The 21,622-nt window shown below is 44.5% G+C and overlaps 3 protein-coding genes across 3 annotated transcripts in view; 2 read left to right on the top strand and 1 right to left on the bottom strand.

Annotated features, from left to right (window-relative positions):
* Nucleotides 1–394: 394 nt before the first annotated feature.
* On the top strand, nt 395–10,889 carry LOC139647952 (thrombospondin-2-like). Its single transcript, XM_071523966.1, has 21 exons — nt 395–458; nt 660–796; nt 1,557–1,594; nt 1,721–1,874; nt 2,665–2,758; nt 2,922–3,086; nt 3,440–3,616; nt 3,707–3,880; nt 4,382–4,512; nt 4,707–4,841; nt 4,940–5,158; nt 5,410–5,517; nt 5,995–6,154; nt 6,382–6,500; nt 6,621–6,855; nt 7,602–7,829; nt 7,928–8,058; nt 8,611–8,751; nt 8,903–9,000; nt 10,544–10,683; nt 10,832–10,889. Exons 1-21 carry the CDS (start codon nt 395–397, stop codon nt 10,837–10,839), a joined length of 2,856 nt encoding a protein of 951 aa, XP_071380067.1. The 3' UTR covers nt 10,840–10,889.
* A 1,027-nt stretch (nt 10,890–11,916) lies between these two features.
* Nucleotides 11,917–14,287, top strand: LOC139647956 (potassium channel subfamily K member 1-like). The gene is made up of 3 exons (XM_071523973.1): nt 11,917–12,449; nt 13,350–13,754; nt 13,971–14,287. Exons 1-3 carry the CDS (start codon nt 12,098–12,100, stop codon nt 14,282–14,284), a joined length of 1,071 nt encoding a protein of 356 aa, XP_071380074.1. The 5' UTR covers nt 11,917–12,097; the 3' UTR covers nt 14,285–14,287.
* A 1,739-nt stretch (nt 14,288–16,026) lies between these two features.
* entpd1 (ectonucleoside triphosphate diphosphohydrolase 1) overlaps nt 16,027–21,622 on the bottom strand; it is a 16,019-nt gene continuing 10,423 nt past the window's right edge. Inside the window, exons 4-10 of the mRNA XM_071523972.1 lie at nt 20,892–21,042; nt 20,269–20,428; nt 19,761–19,964; nt 19,230–19,487; nt 18,120–18,233; nt 17,796–17,933; nt 16,027–16,233 (exon numbers count right to left, since the gene is read on the bottom strand). Coding sequence (XP_071380073.1) covers nt 16,027–16,233; nt 17,796–17,933; nt 18,120–18,233; nt 19,230–19,487; nt 19,761–19,964; nt 20,269–20,428; nt 20,892–21,042 — 1,232 coding nt within the window. The remainder of the gene's footprint in view (nt 16,234–17,795; nt 17,934–18,119; nt 18,234–19,229; nt 19,488–19,760; nt 19,965–20,268; nt 20,429–20,891; nt 21,043–21,622) is intronic.

Here is a 21,622-nt window from a genome sequence, read left to right as displayed (position 1 = left end):
CCATCTCTCCGTGTTTGTCGTTGTTTTTTTCTCTTTCGGACCGTTGAATGACAAATTACCGAGGAGGCTGTGTTGATGATCTTTGGTCCAGATGCCAAGGAGACGAGGGAACAAGGAGACGAGGAAATAAGGACGTGAAGAGGAGAGGAGACAGACATTCCACCGTAGCCCCTGTGGAGTTGCTGAAGGGACGAGCCTACCAGCCGTGATTACCAATTCTAATCGTAGAGAAAGACGGAGTGGCGAGGAGTACGCAGGTATGGAGGGCTAATCCCGTCTTCTTCTTCTTCTTCCTCTCTCTTCTTGGCAGCAGTCCTGCTTGTATTATGTTGTGGCGTAGTCGTATAGTCGCTATATTTCATGGACACTGCATATGATTTATGTGTGAACAGGAATGACTCCGTTGAGATGTTTCCCCTGGCTTTTCATATTCCTCTATGCGGCAGCTGTTTGCTCAGGTACCACACACACACCTGCATGTGTGTTCGCTCACACACACACACACGTGCGCACACGCACATACATACATATACAGTAAATATATGCATAAATACAACACTTCTTTTTCTGTCTCTGTCACAAGCAAACACAGACACAGGTACGCACACACACACACACAAATACAAAATCTAGCATACACACTCCTGCCTCCTCTGCAGGTGTGGGGGGTGCAGAGGTCGAGGGGGGGTCGTCGGCAATGTGTCGACACCCATGTGAGGACCTGATGGGCCTGATCACTGAGATCCAAGGCCTACGCATCGTCACCAGCAACCTGCTCGAAGACCTGAAGAGAGTAGTAAGAGATACGCGCACACACACACACACACACACACGCAATACAGCCTGCAAACACAAACACATGCACATTTACCATATGCACGTCTCCATGTGTTTCTGTTTAACTTTGAAGGTGCTACATGTAGCGTTCTATCATCAATATATCATTACCATAGTCATTTTGCTACATTTGTATAATTACTGTAAACAAATGAGATCATCACTGAGAAGATTGCTTCTACACTGCATTTTACATTGTTTGCCATTGTTTGATGGCTTGCTATACGGCACAAAACAGGAAGAAAGCCACTGTTTTCTGAGCGCAAATGGAACAAGTAGCAGCATCCTTTTTGAGGCTGGGTTTGTGGGAAATGTGGTCGTAATTTTGTTAAAATGTTGGCTACTAACCATCTCAACCACAATCTTATTTTGGTTACTGAATCATACAAAGGCATAGCAATTCTTTTGACAATGATATATTGATGTTTAAAAATACCATATGCATCACCTTTAACAGACACATGTGTGTATACTACTACTAATAATAAGAATAAACTTTATTTATTGAGCACTTTTCAAACTCATAGCGCAAGGAATAAAACATGTAGTGCAAAATATAAACTGAAGCTACCGTAACATAGCAAAGAGATAAAAAGACAAACAATGACAATAAATAAATCTAAATCTAAAGACAAATTGGCTAATATCAGACCAGGATTAAAGGCTTTTCGATAAAAGTTTTTTCCAAGAGGTGATTTAAATTTTGTGTGTGTTCTCAGACAGTAGAAAATGAGGAGATGCGTATATTTTTGGCCGAGTTGAGCAACAGCAACAGTAACAGAAACAGCAACAGAAACAGCAACAGCAACAGCAACAGCAACAGCAACAGCAACAGCAACAGCAGCAACAGCAACAGCAACAGCAGCAACAGCAACAGCAACAGCAACAGCAACAGCAACAGCAGCAGCAGCAGCAGCCGTGATGATGATGACCTGGACAGAGACAGAGACGGGGAGGTCTGGTGTGTGCAGGATGGACGAGTGTATGAGCAGGGGGAGGAGTGGGAGGTTGACAGCTGCACCTCCTGTACTTGCCAGGTCAGTGTTGAACACAATTTATAACTGCAATCTAAAATATAGCAGAGTGATCATCCTTGGTAAAGCGCCATGCAATTCTCTGACTTGATGGAAGATCTGTCATGGACATACAGCAGACCCAGAGATCTTCTGTATCCCTTTAGATTAGGTGGTAAATCTTCTCCACTGCAATAATGTCCATCTTTACAAGTCATTTCCTTTTGTGTTTATCCTTAAAAAGTTTATTTTCTTGAACCAAGGAAAATGGGTGAGTTTCCAGTGCAGTTCCATTTGGTTCAAAAATTTCCTGGAAAGAAGCAACAATATCTTAATAAGGCATATCACTTGTTTAAAGATAATGCCACATGATTTAAGGACATTCTTGAATAAAGATGAGATGCCTTGGAATCAAGTGAAACTATCTCACCTCCCTTGGCAGTGTCTTTGTTTAGGGAAATATAGATTTTTCCAACTTGAGTGAAGATAGACTTTTCCGTCGTATATGTGCAACACTGTCGCTGTTAGTCTCGCTCGATTTTTTCCTCTGGCTTTCTCCTCCTTTCTGTCTCTGTTTCTCTTCATAAAAAATCATTAGTATTGCTTTGGATGAATCGTGGCAGTTAACAAAATTGTGGCTTTTAATTGCATAGTCGTTCCTTTCTTTCTTTCTCTCCCTGTTTATCTTAGTAAAATGCTATTAGGGGCATCATTATGCATGGATTGACATTTAGAAAAACTCTCGCTCAAGATGTTATTACAAAATCAAAATGTATTAACACTGGTCTCTCTCTCTCTCTCTCTCTCTCACTAGGATGGAAAGGTGGTGTGTCGGCAAGTGTCATGTCCGCCTGTATCCTGCATCAACCCTTCCTTTATGGATGGAAAGTGTTGCCCTGTGTGTCTGGGTGAGTTGTCCAGCATCTCTCTCTGCCTGTACCCATAGCCAAGTTATGATTTGATATGGAAATGTGTGAGTTTGGGTCAGTTGAGTAGTGTTAGGGTCAGAGGTGAGAGAATAAATGTCATAATATTCAATATGTGTGTGTGTGTGTGTGTGTGTGTGTGAAGCTAATGAAGACGGTTGGTCCCCGTGGTCTGAGTGGACCTACTGTTCGGTCACCTGTGGGCGCGGAGGGCAGCAGCGGGGCCGATCCTGCGATGGCATCATGTCTTCCTGCTCCGGCCCCTCAGTTCAAACCCGCAGCTGCATGCTGATGAAGTGTGACCGCAAAGGTAAGACATCACACTGCAAGTCAGACACGTCACATCATGATTTGCTCTGTTTCTGTGATTGATTGTGTATGCCTGGTTCTTCGGGACGAATTGCATATTCCCCAAAGAGCAAATCCTTCAACTTCAGACAAGCTCACACAAATGGATTTCAGGGATTGTAATCACAGCGTGAAGCATGTTGGTTTCGGTGGGTAAATGTATACACAATGTGGAGCTGTGGTGGTAGCTTGTGCAGAATTCCCCTGATCCTAGGATCTATCATGCATTAGTACTGAGGGATTTTTCCAAGCAAGCATGTAAAAAACTGGGGCTTTCACAATGGCTCTGTCTGTATGTGCTCGTTCCATGTCTAGTGCGTGTTGACGGGAGCTGGGGCCTGTGGTCTCCTTGGTCCGCATGCACTACCACATGTGGAGAAGGCGACATCACGCGTGTCCGTCTCTGCAACAACCCGCCACCACACAGGGGGGGCAGAGGGTGTGCGGGCAACATCAGGGAGACACAATCCTGCAACAACACACTCTGCCCCAGTGAGTATGCAGACAGGAATACATACAAATTGCACAGTGGCACTTGATGGCTTACTGGTAAGTGATGTGTGTGTGTGTGTGTGTGTGTAGTTGCCGGCGGCTGGGCGGCCTGGTCTGACTGGTCACCATGCTCAGAGTCGTGTGGAGGAGGTCTGTCGAGTCGCCAGCGGGAGTGTTCCAGCCCCGTCCCTCAGCACGGAGGAAAGAAGTGTGCTGGAGACGCTGTGGACTATGAAGCATGCAACAGACAACTGTGTCCTATAGGTAAACCTTAACTTGTGTTGGTAAACCGTAAGCCTACAGGTAAACCTTAACTCTACTGGTAAATCTGAACCCTGTTAGCAAACCTTAGGCTATAGGTAAGTCCATGGGTAAACTCTTTGGAAAAATCTAAACTTCTGATGTGTAACTTCTTATCTCTAATCCCTAAAGTTGCAGCCTTCAAACTTTTTTCCTGACACATATTTTCAAAATAATGGAAATTACAATTCTGAGCACCCAAAACCTTTTTAGCACGTTAGGGAGATTAAGCAAAATTTATTCAATTTTTAAGGTTACTAAATGAACACCTCGCATTACTTATTCTGCCTATATTACATTGCAAGGACTTAGGAAGGCGTTGGCACATAACACAGACAAATTATTTAAATACATTTCTTCAGAATAATTTCTAGGCCTATGACCCAATTTCTGACTAATTGGTTTCTGGCCCTTTGTGAAACACTGTTTTAAACTTACTGCATGTGTGTGTGTGTGTGTTTTCAGACAGCTGTCTGTTGTCAAGTCCATGTTTTTCTGGCGTGGAATGCACATCACATAGCGACGGGTCATGGGAATGTGGACGTTGTCCGCTTGGTTTACATGGCAATGGCTCTCACTGTGAAGATGAGAATGAGGTAATACCACACACACACACACACACACACTTCAACTGGGGCAATCTATCAGCTCCATGACAGCTTATTGGGCTCCAGACTAGGCTCATCCCTAGAGGGCCCTTTAGTGCCTCCTATACACAACGCCTGTAATACACATACTCACTGATCCCTGTTTGATATGCTGTATACGGGAAATCCCTCTGTCTCCGCAGTGCGAAGTGGAAGGTGTGTGTGTTACAGAGTGTGTGAACACAGATCCTGGATACTACTGTCTGCCTTGCCCCCCTCGCTATAAAGGCACCCAGCCCTACGGCCTCGGACTGCAGGCGGCACAGGCAACTAGGCAGGCATGTGTGTTTCCTCCTGTGCAAACATTTATTTTTGTCTAAACATACTTTCTTTGATCATACACTTTTGCATTCTCAAAGTGCTATTTTGTATGTAGGTGTGTGAGCCATACAATCCCTGCAAAGACAACACACACACCTGCCACAAACATGCTGTGTGTGTGTACCTGGGCCTGGCGTCCGAGGTCTTGTTCAAGTGTTTGTGTGCCGTGGGGTTCGCGGGCGATGGCTTCCTGTGTGGTGAAGACTCGGATCTGGATGGCTGGCCCAACTACGACTTGACCTGCAAGCGGAACGCTACTTACCACTGTCACAAGGTAATAGATACACACTGGGTTTAGACTGATATGGGTATTTGAAGGCCAGTAACAATGTGTTTGGAATTAAGCTGCTGATAGCTGATATTTTGTGCCGATAGTCAATAACTTTAAAGACAAAAACACAAGGCTTTAGTATTTCCCCTACAATTTTATTATTGGCACGGTGGAAAAGCCTCTGAAACAGCAATTAGCTGAGGTGTGTTCTGGTTGGATGTGAGGCCGCTAAACTGTCTTGTGATTGGCTGCAGGATAACTGTCCTGGACTACCGAACTCTGGACAGGAGGATCTGGACATGGATGGACAGGGAGACGCCTGTGATCCTGATGATGACAATGATGACATCTTAGATGAGAGGGTGAGACCATGTGAATGAGACATGGAGGATATGAGGATGAGATGATGTCAAGTAAAAAGTTGTATCTATGTATAGTTCATACTATAGTTCTATATAAGAAGATGGTGCACATTTCCAATTGTTGTGTTATGATGGTAATATTATATTCTACTGACATTAACCTGTATATTTGCCTATTGAAAGGTATTTTAAGCACACAATAATACTGTGTAAGGGCTAAAATTGTGATAATATATTATTGTACACTTCCTGTAGGCTTACAATACTTTTCCATGCATTAATTGCAGGTCAATACACTGGAATAAGGTGTTTCTTTTGACAGATGACAATATGACTGCACCCTGAAGGCAAAACAGAGTGCCATTATGCCATCTGAAGACAAGTGTATATTCTGAAGACAGGTGTATATTCACATTCCCTGCGTGTGTGTGTGTGTGTGTGTGTGTGCATGCATGTGTGTGTGTATATTTGGCATAGGACAACTGCCCGCTGGTGTACAACCCTCGTCAGTTTGATTCGGACAGGGACGGGGTCGGGGACCGCTGTGACAACTGTCCGTTTGACAACAACCCGCTGCAGACGGACACCGACGACAACGGAGAGGGAGACGCCTGCAGCATCGACATTGACGGAGACGGTACCAGCTAATCAGGCCTGGCATACAGATATGATTAGAGATGGATTGACATTTAGCTAGTCTCAATTATGATTCAGATTGGATGGAGCGGTTATGCCCTGGTTTTATGTGTACTAAAATTTTTAATGCCATATAAAATGTAATTACTCTGCTCTCACTCCTCTCCCCTCTCTCCCCCTCCCCCTCTCTCCCTCTCTCTCTCTCTCTCTCTCTCTCTCTCTCTCCAGAGGTTCTGAATGACCGTGACAACTGTCCCTTGATCTATAACACCGACCAGAGGGATACAGACCTGGACGGTGTTGGAGACCAGTGTGACAACTGTCCTCTTCTACATAACCCACTACAGGTAGAGAAGAACACAAAGACGCACAAGCACACACACATCTCCATGTACTGTAGGTGCATATACATAGTCTGTTGGGCTGAGCCACCATGTTAGTGAGTGTGTGTTGGTGTGTGTGTGCAGCTTGACTCCGACAGCGACCTGGTGGGAGACACGTGCGACGACAACGACGACATTGACGAGGACGGACACCAGAACTCTCTGGACAACTGCCCCTACATCGCCAATAGCAACCAGGCCGACCACGACAAGGACGGGAAGGGAGACGCCTGTGACCACGACGACGATAACGACGGTGTCCCTGATGACCGGGACAACTGCAGACTGGTGCCCAACAGGGACCAGCTGGACTCTGACGGTCAGTAGTACACATACTGGAACCCATGTTACATGTTATGTCATGTGTTTGTTTGGAATAAATAAGAACTGGGTAGTTAGCATGAGCGGTGATAGCCACCGTGGCTGAACAGACAAAGAAAAGAGTGCCACCTTTGTTTATGTGTTATGTGTTTTGTTTTGTTTTGTTTTGTTTATGTGTTATGTGTTATGTGTTGCAGTGCAACACATAAACACAAACAGCAATGGGAGCTTAGCACCAAAGATGTCGCCAAAAAAAAGAAAAGACAATCTTGAACATTACCACTTTAAAACTTGGCTAAAACTTCTAGTTGGCTAGTTGTTTTTGATGATTTCTTTCATGTTTTATGATTTAGTTCTTGCAGTGTTATGAGAACATCGCTGGCAGCATAATACAAAGCATTACTGATGGGGAAACAGACTGTTTATCTGACATCAGTGTGCAAACATTTGTATTCATCAATGATAAATTGATGATGCTGTCATGCAGAAAAACCTATGACTAGTCCTGGTCATTTTCATGTTTGACATTCAACATAATAGCGTGATGGACGTTCAACACATCCGTGTGATTAAAAAGGGAAAAACAGATTGGTTCATCTATAATCTTTATCTTCTTTATCCTCTGACTATTTCCCTTTCCAATCGTTTTTTTCCTTCCTCCCTTCCTCCCTCCATCTCATTCCAGGCAGAGAAAAAAAAAAATCACATTCTTGCATCCTCTCTCCTCTTCCATCTGTCTCTCAGGTGACGGCTGTGGAGATGCGTGCCACGACGACTTCGACAACGACAGTATTCCTGACGCGATGGACCCCTGTCCGGAGAACCAGGACATCAGATACACCGACTTCAGGAAGTTTCAGGTGGTGCTGCTGGACCCGCGAGGGACCACCCAGTCTGACCCCTTCTGGGTGATCCGCAGCCAGGGCACCGAGCTGCTGCAGACCGCCAACTCCGACCCTGGCATCGCCCTTGGTGAGACTAACCCTATCTCAGAAGAGTATGAAGAAAAATCTTAGAAAGTGGATATGAGGAGTCAAACATAAACCTGATTGAATTTCCTTTGGTGACAGGATATGACAAGTTCAGCTCGGTGGACTTCAGCGTGACGTTTTACGTGAACACCAACCGAGACGACGACTACGCAGGCGTCGTCTTCGCCTACCAGTCCAGTCGACGCTTCTATGTAGTCATGTGGAAACAAGTGAGCCTTGAACACACACACACACACACACACACACACACACTCATCTCCGATAAACAGTGAATGATTTACTCCTGATGTTGACAATACTATAATTGTGCCACAGCACACAAATGTTGAAAGCTTCCTGGTGGGCACTCTGCACATTATGGGCTTGGCCTACTCCCAAAAAATTTTGGCTGCACCAATTTCCAGCTTGGCTGCATCCACTTTATTTCCGATGATAACTCCAGCGTCGACACACATTGGCTTCACTAATGGGAAGAGAAATGGCCATTTTCCCTCAATTCTCCTCTAAAACTTTTAATTAATAATGGGCTTAAATTTAAAAGTTCCTCAAACGAGGGGCTGCAGTCCTTCTTCATCCACCGTCAAAAATCCCCTTCACTACAACTCCCCTGGTTTTCTACTACAGCAGCCGCTAGCAAAACACCAGGGGAAAGCAGAAGCAGATGACGACTATTCTTCAAGCATAAATCTTGACAGTCTGCAGGCATTTAACCCAAACTGTCTCTCCTTTATCCTCCAAACCCTCTCATTCTGTGAGAGCAGGTGTCCCAGGCCTACTGGGAGAAGAAGCCGTCCAAAGCCTTCGGCATAGCGGGAGTCTCCATCAAAGTGGTCAACTCCACCACAGGCCCGGGGGAGTATCTTCGCAATGCCCTGTGGCACACTGGAAACACCAGACACCAGGCACGGATCAGTGACTGACCACTTTATATGGCTCTTTGTCTTCATATTCTGCCTGGTGTAACAGAAATCACCACTAATACATTTCATTGTGAAGGATTAAACATGATAAATCTCACCTCTGAGTGTGTGTATGTGTGTGTGTGTGTCTCAGGTCAGAACATTGTGGCATGACCCCAACAAAATTGGCTGGAAGGACTTCACGGCCTACCGCATGCACCTCATCCACAGACCCAAGACTGGATTCATCAGGTACCAGGACATTATCATTCATTATCATTTCCAAATTGTCAGTTACTGTGTTGGTTCTTGGTACTGGAAGTTTTGATAGTGGCTAGAATTATGTATGCAAGATCCTTGAATGTGACTGACCCCAGAATATCCAGCACATGAAGGAAAATGTATTTTTTCTGTTAGTTTTCTCTCTATCAAAAGGGGAACACAGTTCAATTAAATAATTAATTAGTTGTTTCTATGGTCAAGGAACCATCGCCACAAACCAGAGAACTCAGATGTGAACCTGTGGACTCACGAAGATGTAGTGAATTGAAGCATTCTTCACTTGAGTGGTATTCCTCTGCCGAGTCCAAATTCAGATTTTCGTGTTGAGTTGTCATAAACCACAATTGGATCAGGATTATGGAAGTTATCCCTCTTTGAAAGTTGCCAAACTCAAAATCAAAGTTTTTGGGAGGCGGACAAAGTTCTGGGCTTTCTGAGTAGAAAAACACCCCCTCCCCTGTGGAAACTACTCCACATTAGCAGTAACCCATTACTTTCTCTTTACAGTGAAAGCTTTTGATATCATTGGCTTAGCCGTTAAGTCACACTTTTGGGGCTTGGCTTTTGGGGCAATTCCAGCCCTCCACTTCATCCAGGTTTTAGTCCCTACTGAATAACTTTTTACATCTGTAGAAACTACATTCAGTTCCACCCTTAAAAGGAGAAATCCACCCTCGGATACTTTTAGACTGTTAGACATCATCAATTTGTGATGTTCAGTGCATTCCAGGAGTTATTTTGCGATAAAGTGCTGTAATTTAATTTTTGGTGTACCCACTTTTCCCTCAACCTGCCTTGTCTGCTTCTGCTTCAGTTAGTCATTGACTTTTGACAATCCCCAGAGAAGATGGCTCTCTGGGCTGTTTACGCGTAGGTGGAGAGAGCAGTAACAATAGCACAGTAAGTTATTCCAGTCTAGAATATGTGAGCGGATAGATAACAATACTGTGGTGTCCCATGCCCAGTTGTTCGAATTACAAAAATCCTGTCAAAGAGGGCTAACGACAACAGTTCTGCACAGATGCAAGCTGTGGCTACATGGCATTCTGGTCTATTTAGGCTGCTGTGGGTGGACAAATTGGTATCTTTGCCTCTTCTATGATGGATTTCTCCCTGTAGATAATGTCAGTGCAAAATGTTGAGTCTAGGGACTGAGTCTGAGGGACTGACACCAAAACCTGACGTTTACTGTTGATATTTTAGATAGCTGAATTTTTTTCTGCTGTTAAACTCCATTGTAGCTGCAATGGAAATATCTCTATGTGACTTCACGTCATCTACTGTACTGTTTGGACAGTTATCCATGGGACTAAGATAACACCCCAAAAAACAAAATGGGTCCAGAAATGCAAGGCACATCACCAATAGCTGTTTTTTTAACAGTGCCAAAGTGTTTTAGGGTGGATTTTGTCTTTAAATGAAAGATAGCATGCATAGGATGAGTACTTAGAGGTTACGTTGTGTTGTAGTGCAGTGTAAAGGGCCGGTGCTGGTCGTGTTGTGTCCCCTGCAGGGTGGTGGTGTACGAGGGCAGGGACATCATGTCGGACTCTGGGCCGGTGTACGACCACACCCTAGCTGGAGGCAGACTGGGCCTGTTTGTCTTCTCTCAGGAACATGTCCTTTTCTCAGACCTCAGATACGAGTGCAGAGGTAAGACATGCTGTATTTATGTGTTCATTCCGGTTATATTAGCCTTCAATGCATCTAACTTCCTCTTGTAAGAAATGTGACTTCTGTGATGATCATATCTGTGATCCATCTATCTACCTGTGATCTGTTTTTCTTCCACCCCCCCCAGATATCTGAGCTGTCTTTGCTGGGATACTTTTTTAAATTCCACGATGGCGCATCAAAGATCCAAGACAGTTGGATCTGGAGAGAATCTTAAGACTATTGAGAGAGAGCGAGAGAGAGTGAAAGAGAGAGAGAGAGAGCGAGTGAGAGAGAGAGAGAGTGAGAGGGAGAGAGAGCGAGAGAGTGAGAGAGAGAGAGAGAGAGAGAGAGAGAGAATGCGGCCCACCCAGGTCTTTATCCATCCACTAAAACTATCAGCTGGTGACCATTGTCTATGTTTCCGAGATCTTTCAACTTTCTATGCAACAATATTGATTGCAGGCTGTTTCACTGGCTGTCACATTACCATATGATTTTTGATTTATGATTTTGCTCCTCTAATCTAGTAATTTGTTGTTACTTTTCGATTGCTTTTTTTCCTTATGGTTGTAAATACTTATTTATTGCACAACTTTGCCAAATAAAACTATGGACGGGAGAGATTTAGGGATGAACTGATGATGAGTTGAATATTGGAAGTAGCAGAGTGCTGTGCATTTGTCAGGTGGTGAGACTTAATAAAAGACATCCGAGAGACAGTCTGTGTGCTTGGTTTTTTTTGTATTACAAGTGTTTAATGAGAATAGATATTAGGCTACTTGGCAGTGTATGAAGCCAGTGTGTTCAGCTATGTGTAAAGTTAGTCCTGCAGCGCCATCTGGTGGTAGAATGAAAGAACACAGGCGATGAGAGGGAAAGACCAGAGAAGAGGCGACGAAGAAGGTTATCTGCGGATCATAATGTAAATGTAAATAAGGGATTAGTGCCTTTTTCCCCCTGAATGATAACACCAAATGAATGATCCGGGAATAAATAATCAGAAATAAAAGCTTTTAGTCAATCTCATTATTATTATTTCTTAGACTTTTTTAAAGGGAAAGCTGACCTTGAGCCTCAGGGTAAATAAATCCTTTGTACTGACTGAAAACACAAAACCTGTTAAACAGGTTAGGTGTGGAAGTGATTAGTAACAACGCTGCTATGCACACACACACACACACACACACACACACACACACAAAGCAGTCTACCTGGTCCGGTGAATCGCCAACGTCACCACTACCCGCTCCCATTCTCAGGTCAGCTCGGAGGAACGAGGAAGACAAAAACCAGGATAGTCCAAGTCATTACCAGAAACACAACACAGTCTTCCTGTCTGACTATGGTTTATTAAGAAACCAACTCATAGTTAGAACAACAAATTCAGGTACACTCTGTGGAAACTGGAAGGATGGTGAGCAGCTGTACCGACGGCTCGTGCGCTCGGTTCGCGGAGCGGCACCGGTCGGCGCTGAGTTTTGCGCTGCTGCTGGTGGGTTATGTTCTGTATCTCGTGGTCGGCGCCGGGATCTTCTCCGCCGTCGAACTTCCCTACGAGCAGCGGCTGCGCCAGGAGCTGAAAAGCGCTCGGCAGGAGTTTCTGAAGGACAACGCCTGCGTGTCCGACGCGCGTCTGGAGGAGCTGCTGGCCCGGGCGCTCGAGGCCAGTAACTACGGAGTATCGGTGCTCGGTAACCACACCGAAGCCAACTGGGACTTTGTGTCCTCCCTGTTCTTCACCAGCACCGTGCTGACCACCACAGGTGAGACAATGTGGGAGGACAGGTGTGCTCATAACGCACCCAAAAGCTTCAAAGCAGGGTGATACTAAGCTTCCATGGGTGTTAATTGGGTTTGGTAAGGTGTGGACACTTGCTGTAACTTAATCTAAGTGAGTCCGAATTTCATCTTGTAGTTTTTATCATTAGAGTGGAGAGCAGCTATCAAGCAAAAAAAGTTAAAATTGATGTGGAAGCTAAAAATCTAAAAATCACAGGAGAGTGAAGGACCAATATTCAGTTACTCAGTACTTATCTTACTCAGTTGATCGTCTGGTGACCGTATATCTAATAATTTACCACATTGAGTAAATAATATATTGTCAGGCATCAGGAGTTGCTTTGCTTGTCCCCAGAAATTCTAGATATAAGCAGATTTTGAAATTCTGGTGGCAAATGATGTCAGATGGGTTTAGTGAATGGACGCCCCTGCACCAGACATAGGCTGTACTGTTAAGTCTTCTAAAAAGAGGGAGTTAAAACCAAGAATGGCCTACAACCTTCAGACCATAAACATACTTTGGTTATATGGAGACTGGACAAATAAAAAAAAAGCCAAAATGTGCACCATTTAACACCGGACTAATCACAAAGGCCATGAAGTGTCTCAATCAGTCAGTATTCTTTGGAAGAGCCTCTCTTTCACAGGGAGATACAGTATGTCACTGTGAAGGAGTAGGCAAATGAGTCTCTCTTTCCTCTCTTATCTGTATCTGTTCTTTCTTTCTTTCTTTCTTTCTTTTTTTCTTTCTTTCTTTCTTTCTTTCCCCCCTCTCTCCTTCTGTCGCTATAATTATTGTTTAGTGTGTACCGTAGCTACAAAGGGGCTGGTCCTAATCCCTCCATCTCTAATTGGTGATATGCTGTATGTTTGGGTGTTTTCAGGTTATGGCCACACTGTTCCTCTCTCAGACGGTGGGAAGGCCTTCTGTGTCGTCTACTCGCTCCTCGGCATCCCCATCACCCTCCTCTTCCTCTCGACCGTGGTGCAAAGGATCATGGCCCTGGTGACGCGGCGTCCGGTGTCCTACTTCCACCGCCGATGGGGCATGTCCAAGTCCAGGCTCGCCGTCATCCATGCCACCTGCCTGACCATCATCATGGCCCTGTTCTTCCTCTTCATCCCGGCATGGATCTTTATCAGCGTTGAGAAGGACTGGAGCTTCCTGGAGTCTTTGTATTTCTGTTTCATCTCTCTGACAACCATTGGCCTTGGGGACTATGTCCCTGGAGAGACCCACAGTAAAGAGGCCAACCCACATCGACAGCTCTACAGGCTGGCTATTACAGGTGAGCAGGCCACAGCATAATATCTGCAAAATGTCAACTTTACAGTAATTAAGAAAAACAGCTGTCATTTAGCTTGACCAGCACGCATTTTTGAGTTTATCCAGTTGATATAGACCAAGGCTGGGTTTCAGCTTCTTATTCACACTGCACCGGTCTTGGTCCCATCACTTTGCCCCATAACCCCTGGTGTGTGTGTGTGTGTGTTTGCTCCACCAGTCTACCTGCTGCTGGGCCTGGTGTGTGTGCTGGTGGTGTTGGAGACCTGCTGCGAGCTTCCCCAGATGAGGCGCTTCAGACAGAGGTTCTACCGGGAAAAGACCAGGGAACTAGACTCTGAGACCACCACCATCATAGACCGGGATCACTTGGCCGACCAGCTGACCGCCGCCGCCGATCACACGACGGACCAGCTACCGGTCATCCCATCGGTGTCGGAGCAGGCCGCCTCCCTCCGACAGGAGAGCAAGTCCTTTGCGTCAATGCCTTACACCCCGGCATCAGGATCTGCTGCAAATGGCAAACTGAACTGACACATTGTCTGCCGTTTTAGGGAGTGTGTGTGTGGTTTTTAACACTTTGACTGAAGGATCTGGCCTATACACTTTAACACTTGTTCTATAGCAGCCTGCCCAGGACAGAACTGGCCAAGACGCCTGTCTGAGGGGTGTGTGAGTATGTGAGGACGTGCGTGCATGTGTGTGTACTTGTGAGCTGAGTCACCTAAGCACATACAAAGTGATTGCTTTCTGCCGTTGCCAACACCTACAGACGTCGTGGAGAAAAGAGGAGAAACACCCACAGATTATCAGGATGGCGCTGTTTACTTGTTCTCCCCTGTTGCTCTACTCCCTGCAGATAAGAGCTGGATCTGAGACACAGAGGAAGGGCTGCGGCCCCAAACGGATGGAAACCCCACTAGTCTCCACTTCCTGCCAGCGCCTTGCTGCCGCAATTCCAAAGGGGCACAATGTGCTCCAGAGGTTTCATAATATCTATGCTGCCATTTGAATAGGGAAATGGCCCTCTTGGAACTGGCTGTGCAACACCAGGGGAATCAGGCATACCATCTAGTATGTATAGTATGTGCTAGGAAGTTCAAGAATTTCCACTGATGGCAAGGAAGGAATATAAATTGTTTTCTTCCTGGTTTCTGAACAGGGAAGATTGGTCATTAGTTCCTGATAGAATCTTGAAATACTTGATAATGGTATCCATGCTGTTATGTATGTTTTCCTTCTCACCACTAGAGGACAGCACTTCCATTGGCTTCAGTTTTATTATGCATGGAGCCACATAAATTGTTACTGGACAAAGCTCCAAGAATGGGTATTTAAGTATGGATATGGGAAGTAATTAGTATGTTTTATTGTTGCTATGTTGTGGCAAGCTGTCCCAGGTCACAATAATGATAAACTGAAAAAAGCTTGATAAAAAACACAAGCTGATAGTAACATCGTATATACCATATATACTAGTGGTGGAGGCTTTTAGTCTAAAAGGGTAAAAATTGTTGTAGTAGCCAGCAGAAAAGCTTGAAAACATGAGTTTGATTCAAAGAAAGTTTGAAAGCACAAGGATTTGTCTTCCAAAGATCATTGTTCTACTGTTTATATGCTCCACTTGGCTGGTTTATAGATTTTAAGCTTTTATAAACACTGTGATAATATATATTTATTAGACACATATTTCTCTGGGGAAAGTGTAAATAAATCATATTGTGAAAGTATGTGTATGTAGGCCTAATGGATTTGGGTTTTACAAGTGTACACATGACAACCACAGTCAAAGCATTTTATATAAACTTGGGGTATTTTATTTATATCATATTCACATCATAATTCAAGACACGGACATGCAGACACACATGTGGGTACACACAAACACACTCAAACGCACACTCAAGCTCAAACACACACACACGCACACACACACACAAACACACACACACACACACACACACACATACACAGCAGGGTGGTGTAGTGAGTAGGGAAACCGTCCTTCAACCAGAGAACCAGGGTTAAATCCCCTGTGACAGCAGGCATCCGTCCTTCTGAATTGTCCTTGAGCAAGACATTGAATCCCTGCCACCTCCTGGGACACTGTTCTGCAGCTGATCCTGACCTTTGACCTCCTTGTTGAGGCCGGAAAGTGAAAAGACAAATTTGTTTTCGGGGATCAGTAGAGTAGCCCGAACTAACACACACACATTCACACACACACACACACAGACGCACTCAAACCACACCAACTTCCATCCATCAGAGTGTGTTTATATGATGTGCGGTTGCTTGGAGCAGCGGGGCCAGAGGGGGCGCAGGCTGAGGACGAAGAGGACGACGAGCACCAGCGCCATGATGGTGATGACGGAGACGTAGCCGGCATGGGGCAGGAGGGGGCTGTCAGGAGCCTCTGCTGGAATCATGTTGGTCAGGTTCAGCATGTAGCCCAGAGTCCAGCCCGCATCACTGCCTTTGATCTGGACACACACAGGAGGAGAGAAACTAAGTACTGTAGGTGTACTTCAGCAAATGTAAATACTAAGTACAAATGTAAATGTTAACTATAAATCCTACATGTAAATGTTAAATGCAAATCTGACATACATAGGCAGACTACTATTATTGCTGCTTTTTTATTAAGAAGTCATTTTACATCATGAAACATCAAATTAAATGTGTATATATTACATGTACATTAATATATCATACTGTCTGAAATTGTTTCAGAATTTGTGTTTGTCTGAGCATCCCAGGATGGGTGAGGGACAGGTTATTTTACCTGGTGTATGGTGGGTGTCGATTTCTGAGATGAAATATGTTGTTTTCAATATAAGAGTATGTTTTTCATGTTATTATAGTGTTGATACTTCAGAGGAAATGGAATTGAGTGAGCGAACATAGCACACTTGTGACAAAATGTGTGTGTGACAACATGCCCTGACACGGGATAAGTCGTCACAAGTTGTCAAGTGGTATTTCATCAGTAATAACTTTTGCTTCCAGTAAATTATTCAAAATGAAAAAATGCGATTTTTTTTAGAGAAGGCTTTAATCTTGCTAGGAAAATGTATATTGCATCTCAGTAGTGAGGCACTGCTGAGAAATACACCAATGAGTAAAAAGTCTCCCTTAAATCCTACATGTTAAAAGTAAATCTTAAATATAATGTTAAATGTGAAAACTATATATATAACAAATAGCTAAATGGTGACGCACACTATGTTTAATAATAGACAAGGGCAGCAGACTAGTGTGAAGTTTGATTTTCACCAGCTGGACGCGGCTTTCAAGCATCGATAGCATCAATTATTCTGACATTAGGCTTATTTTAGAGAGGGACACGGGGCCAACGTTTCACAATCCTGATTAAGTCAAAATCACAGATGAAAGGCATCCAAGGTGTCCAAGCACCGCTCACTACTGGGCTGCTTACAGACAGCGGTGAAGATGCAATATGGGCAGTTTCAATTTCAAATAACTGTTTTGTTTCTCAGCCTAGAAGTGTAGAAAGTATTTTGCTAAATGTGGAGAAAAAAAGGTTTTTGAAGCACTAACTTTTACATCACCCCATACGTTTTGAAGTATTTGTAGGCTTACGCAAATAATTCTATTTCAAGATATTTTATACTTGACCTGTACTGCGTTTCACAGCATCCTACTTTTTAACCATGATGGAGCCTGTATTTGGCTGATATGACTTATTATGCAGAAAACGTTGGCTTTTTACAATTTCAAAACTTTTACAAAACCTTTTCCAATTCAGAACAGAAGCAATCAGAATGAACATCACCAAACCACAAAACTCCTAAATAGTTCTTGCATTTATGATGGAACAACTCTGAACTGAAATACCTGGACCCCATGTTGAATGTGTGCTTCTACTTATACACACACACACACACACACACACACACACACACACACATTACTAACACCTCCCAAAGGTCAATAGGATATGAGTTTAATCAGGCGGGAAACAGTGTATGCCCCTTGGGTTTGTGCAAGCCACTGAGGGAGGAAGTGACTGCGATCTACTGACCTTCTTGATGAATTTTATATCTGAGTAGCTGTCTGAGGTGAAGTTGTATCCGTCTGTCAGCAGGGTGAGGATGTACGTGCCAGAGAAACAGTACTCAGCCAGATACTTCAGCTTCGTGTCTGGATGCTGCCGCATTATCTGCACAGGCAGTTCAAACAGTGATATTACAACATCAGCGCATAGGCAGGCTGGAAGACATAGATAAGACATGGAAATGGATAAATATGGAAAAAAATATGTGTGTGTGCGTGTGTGTGTGTGTGTGTATATGTGTGTGTGTATGTGTGTGTGTGTCTCAAACTATGCACATAAATATGCCCCAACCTGAGGCCAGGGGTTAGAGCAGTAGCGTGCTAGCTTTTCCTTGACAATGTCCAGAGGGACGGAGGTATCAGTCAGATTGAGGAAGTTCATCACAAAGTAGTAGGCAGAGAAGGCCTACAGTGAGAGAGAGAGAGTGAGAGTGAGAGGGAGAGAGAGAGAGAGAGAGAGAGAGAGAGAGAGAGAGAGAGAGAGAGAGAGAGAGAGAGAGAGAGAGACAAACAGAAATTAGCCAGGAGGTATCTTCCACAGATGCTGTAACCTATTAAATGATGAAATTCTCATTAATTCATTGTTGATGCATCAGGCTGTTGCTGGGTTCACTGGCTCACACATTATTTGCCTTGGTTTAGCTTGTTAGCTGTGTGGCTGGGATATTAAGGAAATTACTAGAGTTCTGACTGCAGCGCTTGGGAAAATACTTTCCCCTTTTTGCATTTTATTTTCGATGAGTTCAAATTCCAGGATGGATTCGGAAAATTTGGGTTTTGGAGGTGAACAAGTAGCACTCACTCATAGACGGTTCTCCCTATAGGCTGAATAGGCAAATGGCTTGAGCCTCAAGCATCCTTAAATGTATTTTTCCTACTTTCAAAAAAAAAATTCTTACCGTTCTTATTGGATACATTAAGTGCCAGTGATCATAAAACCAATCAAAAGCACTGATTCGGGGATGGCCCACCCCCAGCAAAAGATGGATCTTATTGGCTGAGGCCCCACCTTGAAAGTCTTCATTTCACCTTTGTATTTGTTACATTTTATTTTGATATTCATCGTGCTGTATCTTAGGTAACAAGCACACAATGCTTTAAACACTACATTTTATTCAGTCTTTATTGCTTGATGGTGGGTAGGATTTGCCTTAAAAGGGGGCCTCCACAGAAAATTTTGCCTAGGGCCTCCAGCAGTTTAGAGCCGGCCCTGCACTCGCTGCTGCCTTAAAACCTGATGTGCGCTGAGACAGACATGTAACCTTACTCAGTGGCCAAAAGCTGCAGATTGATAGATTGTTGTGTTTGCGTAACCCCTCCTCCACCCTGCAACTTGTCCCTCTGAGTCACTGGTGCATACTGCTGACGTTGAAGTGGGTGTTATAAGGAAGACTTAACTCACCCCAAAAGGCCCCTGCAAATGTGGCTGGAAGACCCCATTGAAAGAGCAACGGCTGTATTTGCAGTGGGTGAAATTGAAGACGCTTTTGACTACTTTCTGGCACTGTAAGAAGTTTCCTTTCCCCGTGTGGTTGAAGGTTGCAGGAGCTCCGTGGGGTTTCCTGTCTGAAACGCAGGGGCTGTCATACAGGACAGAGTAGTTCTTCATGTCGGTGTAGCCAGGGTGGAAACAAGGATCTGATATTATCCTTGGACCTGACTAGGGGAGAGAGAGAGGGAGAGAGAGAGATAGTGAGAGAGAGATATAGAGAGAGAGAGAGAGAGACAAGGGTGTGTGTGTGTGTAACAGAGACAGAGAGAGGAAGCAAACTTAATATCAGGTCAGTATCATTGCACATTTCAGCACATCACTTCTCACATCAAGCTTCTTATTAAGTCTCAAATCGACTCAAATTAGATTAGATTTGAACGGCCCATCACAGTGTCAGTACAGTCAGTACAGTGTCAGTGAACTTGTAGCGGGGGGGCGTACCTGAGTCTGGTGTGCCAGTGCCAGCCGCAGCACTTGGTCCTTGCCGTAACACAGGAAGCTGTGAGTGTACAGGTTATAGTCATTGCCGTAGAGTCGGAAGGTCACCGAGTTGCTCGGTGACTCTGAACCGTCATAACTGTCGGATACAAAGCTAATCTGAGTGGAGGCCCCGCCCAGGTCCAGAGCACCTGTGGTTTCCAAGCCCTGCACCGCAGACAAAAGAGTATTGAAGTCAATGTACAGCAGCAGCACATCATCTGACCCGCACACACACATACACATACACACACACACACGCGTACACTCACAAACATGCACATTATAGACACAAACACACACAGACGAGCATATTATACACGCACATAGTATAAACAAACATACCTACTCATACACACATACTCGTACTCCCACAAGTGGACGCACTGCTACGCGCGCAGACACGTATGCAGGCGTGCAATCGTACAGTGCATAGATACACACACGCACACACACACGCACACACATTGACCTGTTTAAGACGGTCGTCCAAGTAGTTGACAGTGACCCAGCCGAAGGCGCCCTCCTCCTGGCCACTGAGGATTCTCGCTCCCTGATAGGAGAAGGGGAACTTTTGCAGGGCTGCAGCCACGGCCTGGAAGACCTTATCTGAGGCCGAGCTGTCCTCCTTACTGCGTGCACACACAACCCCCACACACACATATTCATTAGAATGATTTATGCCCACAATACAAATCGATACCGAAAACCATAAATAATAAACAGAGTAGACTATATGATACATAATGGACTTGACAGTAACATATGCACTGCCCTGGCAGTAAGGCTCGTGCAGATAAATTACAAATAGGCAGCTACAAAAAGTGCGTGTGTGTGTGTGCGTGTGTGTATCTATGCACTGACAGTGCTTATGGTACAGATAGCAGCACATTGTCCATCTGGAGTGGCTGCCAATGCAAACACAATTACAGAGTTTAGGCTGGGGATAAGGTCACACCAGTGTCAGTCTAAAAAGGGATCCTGTGTGTATGTGTTTTGGTGCACACATGCTTGTATGTGTATGTGTGTATGTTTGTATGTTGTGTACGTGAGTATGTGTGTGTGTGTGTGTGTGTGTGTGTGTGTGTACTGTACTTGAGCAGTCTCATCCCAGCAGTAGCCCCCAGGTAGAGGGGGGTCTCCTGGTGTCTGTTGCTGGGGACCCGGTGCTTGGCCTCCTGCATACACGCCGTCAGAGATTCCCCTGCCTTCCATGGAATTGAAGCATAGCTGGAGATACCTGGGCCTGCAGGAGAGCAACACATCAAATAGAGAGAAGGGTGAGGTCATGCAGCCTAAATAAAGCAGCCATAAAACATAATAAGAGGCTTGAGTTCAGAGATGCAAGCCTGCTCAGCGGGTGATCAGAAGGTCACCAGTTCAAACTCATGAACTGACAAGGAAATTTGGTCTAGGAATGAAAGCAATGACTGAAGAGGTGCTAATGTTGTTTAAGATGATGTTAGCTCCCTGTGTGAATGTGTACACCCTCCCTATTATCCAAATACTTCCATCAAGCTGTTGGTGCAAAAGAAAATTCACTTCTTAGTTTAATACCTAGCCTGGTTACATGAGGTGTAAACATTAAGTGGAAGAGGCAAAGGTGAAACACTGAGGGGTTAAAGTTCAAACTGTGTAAAAGACTCCATAGGGAGTGTGTTGACCATATTGTCTATGGGAGCACTCTGCCATGTGTGCCTGTGAGTGTGTTCCACTTTAAGTGTTTTACCTTCAGCCAGTAAATGTAAATTATATGAGGAAGGAGGCCAACAGTAGTAAAATCATATTGCACAAGACAGACTGACCAGCAAGAGCCAGTTTGGAAG

Source organism: Centroberyx affinis, unplaced genomic scaffold (genome assembly GCF_046629955.1).
Source record: "Centroberyx affinis isolate AG114_WGS23_722 - 3 ecotype Tasmania unplaced genomic scaffold, CSIRO-AGI_Caff_v1 ptg001131l_1, whole genome shotgun sequence".
Taxonomy (NCBI): domain Eukaryota; kingdom Metazoa; phylum Chordata; class Actinopteri; order Beryciformes; family Berycidae; genus Centroberyx; species Centroberyx affinis.
This window is presented reverse-complemented; position numbering and strand designations above follow the sequence as displayed.

Coding starts and splice junctions, on each gene's coding strand:
- LOC139647952 (XM_071523966.1), top strand. CDS start 395: ATGACTCCGTTGAGATGTTTCCCCTGGCTTTTCATATTCCTCTATGCG. Junction 3,087..3,439: donor GATGAAGTGTGACCGCAAAG/GTAAGACATCAC, acceptor TTCCATGTCTAG/TGCGTGTTGACGGGAGCTGG. Junction 6,155..6,381: donor CATCGACATTGACGGAGACG/GTACCAGCTAAT, acceptor CTCTCTCTCCAG/AGGTTCTGAATGACCGTGAC.
- LOC139647956 (XM_071523973.1), top strand. CDS start 12,098: ATGGTGAGCAGCTGTACCGACGGCTCGTGCGCTCGGTTCGCGGAGCGG. Junction 12,450..13,349: donor CACCGTGCTGACCACCACAG/GTGAGACAATGT, acceptor GGGTGTTTTCAG/GTTATGGCCACACTGTTCCT. Junction 13,755..13,970: donor CTACAGGCTGGCTATTACAG/GTGAGCAGGCCA, acceptor TTGCTCCACCAG/TCTACCTGCTGCTGGGCCTG.